Source organism: Colobus angolensis, unplaced genomic scaffold, assembly GCF_000951035.1.
Source record: "Colobus angolensis palliatus isolate OR3802 unplaced genomic scaffold, Cang.pa_1.0 Scaffold31, whole genome shotgun sequence".
Taxonomy (NCBI): domain Eukaryota; kingdom Metazoa; phylum Chordata; class Mammalia; order Primates; family Cercopithecidae; genus Colobus; species Colobus angolensis.
This window is the reverse complement of record NW_012116377.1, coordinates 10,956,566-10,962,102: the sequence shown is the minus strand read 5'-3', so window position 1 is coordinate 10,962,102 and position 5,537 is coordinate 10,956,566. Positions and strand designations below refer to the sequence as shown.

General features: G+C 41.9%; 1 protein-coding gene across 3 annotated transcripts in view; it reads right to left on the bottom strand.

Moving 5' to 3' along the window:
* KPNA1 (karyopherin alpha 1 (importin alpha 5)) overlaps positions 1–5,537 on the bottom strand; it is a 75,686-nt gene that overhangs the window by 19,529 nt on the left and 50,620 nt on the right. For all 3 annotated transcript variants that reach the window (XM_011950808.1, XM_011950809.1, XM_011950810.1), the window contains one exon: positions 418–496. In XM_011950808.1, coding sequence (XP_011806198.1) covers positions 418–496 — 79 coding nt within the window. The remainder of the gene's footprint in view (positions 1–417; positions 497–5,537) is intronic.

Genomic DNA, 5,537 nt, shown 5'->3' with positions numbered 1-5,537 from the left:
AGAGTCTTGCTCTGTTGCCCAGGCTGGAGTGCAGTGGCACGATCTCAGCTCACTGCAACCTCTACCTCCTGGGTTCAAGCGATTCTCCTACCTCAGCCTCCCGAGTAGCTGGAACTACAGGCGTGCGCAACCATGACCAGCTAATTTTTTGTATTTTTAGTAGAGATGAGATTTCACCATGTTGCCCAGGCTGGTGTCGAACTCCTGAGCTCAGGTGATCCGCCGGCCTCGGTCTCCCAAAGTGCTGGGATTACCGGGGTGAGCGACTGTGCCTGGCCCAACATTTTTAAACATTAGTTAAACACAGTATCAAGTTTCCCTAACAATATGGAGTAAAATATGATAACAGAAACATGATCATGAAGTTCAACGTACTGTTTTTAAAGGAAAAAAGAAACAGTTACCACTTCTTCGTACCTGTGTCTGAATATCATCCCCTGTGACAATGTTTCCCACAGCTCGCAAAGCAGGAGAAACCACTTTATAATCATTATGCCTGCAAAAACAAAAAGTAATGTTATAGCCAACAGTTCTATCCTTAGTTTCATTTCTTTAAGACCAAAATTTAAAAACAAAAAAATAGTGATAGAATTTTAGAGCAGAAATGTACCCATGGGGTTAAGGGAACACTTATGATGATGCTGGGATGTCTGGTGTTCCCTAGAATACTGTCTTTCCCCTTATTTTAGTACATTTGGAAAAAACTACCAATCTTTCCGAAGAATCTTTCCCAGCTATTCCATCACCTGGATTTCAAGTTTCCCTCTCTTTCTTTAATATAGGTTTCATTTCCTCTTTACTTGCTCTTGTATGGTTGCTGAGATAATTGAGAGCAATAGTTAACATGTACGCAACATTTTTAAGTTTTATAAATTGTCTTAATTTTCACAGAGGTAAAAGTGACACATCAACAGCTGAACAACTTGAAAATGCAAGTCAGGAGTCACACTCCAAATACAAAGGTCTTTCAACTAAACCTACTAAACTGCCTTACTGGTCCAAAAACCACTCCACAAAGCCATATATATATATATTTGAAGACAGATATTAAGTCCTTATTTCTAGCTAAGTAAGTCACTATCTTTTGATTTTCCTTAAGGGTCCTATTTTTCCCTCCACTTTAATGATACTGATCACTCTCTAAAAACTGTGCCAGTTCCTTCAAATTTAAGATGTGATGATTAAAAAGAAATGGCTGGGTTCCATTCCAAGATGGGCAAACAGGAACAGCTCCAGTCTACAGCTCCCAGAGTGACTGACGCAGAAGATTTCTGCATCTCCAACTGAGGTACCTGATTCATCTCACTGGGACTGGTTGGACAGTGGGTGCAGCCCACAGAAGGCAAGCCAAAGCACGGCAGGGCATCGCCTCATCCGGGAAGCGCAATGGGTCATGGGATTTTCCTTTCCTAGCCAAGGGAAGCTGTGACAGACTGTACATGGAAAATCAGTACACATCCGCCCAAATACTGTGCTTTTCCCAGTCTTAGCAACTGGCAGACAAGGAGACTGTTCTCCCGTGTCTGGTTCAGCAGGTTCCATGCCCACACAGCCTTGCTCACTGCTAGCGCAGCAGTCAGAGATCGACCTGCGAGGCTGCAGCCTGGTGGGGGTACAGGTGACTACCATTGCTGAAGCTTGAGTAGGTAAACAAAGCAGCCAGAAAGCTCCAAATGGGCGGAGCCCTCTGCACCACAGCAAGGCCTACTATCTCTCTAGACTCCACCTCTGAGCGCAGGGCATAGGCTGAACAAAAGGCAGCAGACAACTTCTGCAGACTTAAACGTCCCTGTCTGACAGCTCTGAAGACAGCACTGGTTCTCCCAGCACGGTGTTTGAGCTCTGAGAATGGACAGACTGCCCCCATGTAGCCTATCGGGGGAACCAGCCCCCAGCATTTCAATGTAGGTTCTATTTTCCCTAAGAGTTGGCCGGTCTGAGAAATAAAGAGAAAGTACAAAAGAGAGATTTTACAGATGGGTGTCTAGGACTGACATCACATGTTGGCAGGTTCCTTGATGCCCCCAAGCGACAAAACAAGTAAGTTTTTATTAGCGATTTTCAAAGGGGAGGGGAGTGTATGAACAGGGTGTAGGTCACAGAGATCACATGCTTCAAAAGGCAATAAAGTATCACAGGGAAAATGGGGGCAGAGCAAGATCACAAGGCCAGGACGAAATCAGAATTGCAGATGAAGTTTCAGGTCCCACTGTGCACACATTGTCACTGAGAAACATCTTAACAGGAAACAGGGTTCGAGTGCAGACAACTGGTCTGACTAGAATTTGTCAGGCTGGAATTTCCTAACCCTAGCAAGCCTGAGGGCGCTGCAGGAGACCAGGGCGTATTTTATCCCTTATCTTCAACTGCATAAGACAGACACTCCCAGAGCGGCCATTTTAGAGGACCCCCCCCCAACCCGGGGACTGTATTTTTTTCCCAGGGCTGTTCATTGCTGAGAAAAAGAATTCAGTGATATTTCTCCTATTCACTTTTGCAAGAAGAGAAATATGGCTCTGTTCTGCCCGGCCCCATAGGCAGTCAGACCTTATGCTTATCTCCCTTGTTGCCTGAAAATCGCTGTTATCCTGTTCTTTTGGGATGCCCAGATTTCATACTGTTCAAACACACATTTCACAAACAATTTGTATAGATAATGCAATCATCACAGGGTTTTGAGGCGACATACATACTCATCTTACAAAGATGACGGGATTAAGAGATTAAAGACAGGCATAGGAAATTATAAGAGTATTAAATGGGGAAGTGATAAATGTCCATGAAATCTTCACAATTTATGTTCAGAGACTACAGTAAAGACAGGCATAAGAAATTATAAAAGTATTAATTTGGGGAACGAATAAACGTCCATGAAATTTTCACAATTTATGTCCTTTGGCTGTGGCTTCAGCTGGTCCCTCCGTTTGGGGTCCCTGATTTCCCGCAACAGTAGCCTAACTGGGAGACACCACCCAGTAGGGACTGAGAGACACCTCATACAGGCGGGTGCCCCTCTGGGATGAAGCTTTCGGAGGAAATATCAGGCAGCAATATTTGCTTTTCTGCAATATTTGCTGTTCTGTGGCCGCTGCTGATACCCAGGAAAACAGGGTCTGGAGTGGACCTCCAGCAAAGTCTAACAGACCTGCAGCTGTTAGAAGGAAAACTAATAAACAGAAAGGAATAGCATCAACATCAACAAAAAGTACATCCACACCAAGACCTCACCTGTAGGTCACCAACATCCAAGACCAAAGGTAGATAAAATCACAAAGATGGGGAGACTAGAGCAGAAAAGCTGAAAATTCTAAAAAGCAGAGCACCTCTTCTACAAAGGATCACAGCTTCTTGCCAGCAACGGAACAAAGCTGGACGGAGAATCACTTTGATGAGTTGACAGAAGTAGGCTTCAGAAAGTCGGTAATAATAAACTTCTCCGAGCTAAAGAAGCATGTTCTAACCCATCGCCAGGAAGCTAAAACCCCTGAACAACGGTTAGATGAATGCCTAACTAGAATACACAGTGTATAGAAGACCTCAAATGACCTGATGGAGCTGAAAACCATGACACAAGAACTTCATGATGAATGCACAAAATTCAACAGCCAATTTGATCAAGTGGAAGAAAGGATATCAGTGGTTGAAGATCAAATTAATGAAATAAAGTGTGAAGAAAAGATTAGAGAAAAAAAGAGTAAAAAGAAATGAACAAAGCCTCCAAGAAAAATGAGACTATGTGAAAAGACCAAATCTATGTTTGACTGGTGAACCTGAAAGTGATGGGGAGAATGGAAACAAGTTGGAAAACACTCTTCAGGACATTATCCAGGAGAACTTCCCCAACCTAGCAAAGCAGGCCAACATTCAAATTCAGGAAATACAGAGAACACCACTAAGATACTCCTCAAGAAGAGCAACCCCAAGACACATAATTGTCAGATTCACCAAGGTTGAAATGAAAGAAAAAATGTTAAGGGCAGCCAGAGAGAAAGGTCAGGTTACCCACAAAGGGAAGCCCATCAGCCTAACAGTGGATCTCTCGGCAGAAATTCTACAAGCCAGAAGAGTGGGGGCCAATATTCAACATTCTTAAAGAAAAGAGTTTTCAACCCAGAATGTCACATCCAGCCAAACTAAGCTTCATAAGTGAAGGAGAAATAAAATCCTTTACAGACAAGCAAATGCTGAGAGATTCTGTCACCACCAGGCCTGCCTTACAAGAGTTCCTGAAGGACACATTAAACATGGAAAGAAACAACCGGTATCAGCCACTGCAAAAACATGCCAAATTGTAAAGACCATCAATGCTAGGAAGAAACTGCATCAATTAGCGGGCAAAATAACCAGCTAACATCATAATGATAGGATTAAATTCACACATAACAATATTAACCTTAATTGTAAATAGGTTAAATCCCCCAATGAAAAGACAGAGACTGGCAAATTGGATAAAAAGTCAAGACCCATCAGTCTGCTGTATTCAGGAGACCCATCTCACGTGCAGAGATACACATAGGCTCAAAATAAAGGGATGGAGGAAGATCTACCAAGCAAACGGAAAAGAAACAAAAGCAGGGGTTGCAATCCTAAGTCTCTGATAAAACAGACTTTAAACCAACAAAGATCAGAAGAGACAAAGAAAGCCATTACATAATGGTAAAGGGATTAATTCAACAAGAAGAGCTAACTATCCTAAATATATATGCACCCAATGCAAGAGCACCCAGACTCATAAAGAAAGTCTGTAAAGACCTATAAAGAGACTTAGACTCCCACACAATAATAATGGGAGACTTTAACAGCCCAATGTCAGTATTAGACACATCAACGAGACAGAAGGTTAACAAGTATATCCAGGACTTGAACTCAGCTTTGCACCAAGTGGACCTAATAGACATCTACAGAACTCTCCACCCCAAATCAACAAAATATACACTCTTCTCAGCACCACATTGCACTTATTCTAAAACTGACCACATAATTGGAAGTAAAACACCGCTCAGCAAATGTAAAAGAACAGAAATCACCACAAACTCTCTCTCAGACCAGAATGCAATCAAATTAGAACTCAGGATTAAGAAACTCACTCAAAACTGCACAACTATATGGAAACTTAACAACCTGCTCCTGAATGACTACCGGGTAAATAACGAAATGAAGGCAGAAATAAAGATGTTCTTTGAAACCAGTGAGAACAAAGACACAATGTACCAAAATCTCTGGGACACATTTAAAGCAGTGTGTAAAGGGAAATTTATAGCACTAAATGCCCACAAGACAAAGCAGGAAAGATCTAAAAGCAACATCCAACATCACCATTAAAAGAACTAGAGAAGCAGGAGCCAACAAATTCAAAAGCTAGCAGAAGCCAAAAGTAACTAAGATCAGAAAAGAACTGAAAGAGATAAGAGACACAAAAAAACCCTTCAAAAAAAATCAATGAATCCAGGAGTTGGTTTTTTGAAAAGATCAACAAAATTAACAGACTGCTAACAAGACTAATAAAGAAAAGAATCAAATAGACGCAATAAAAAAAT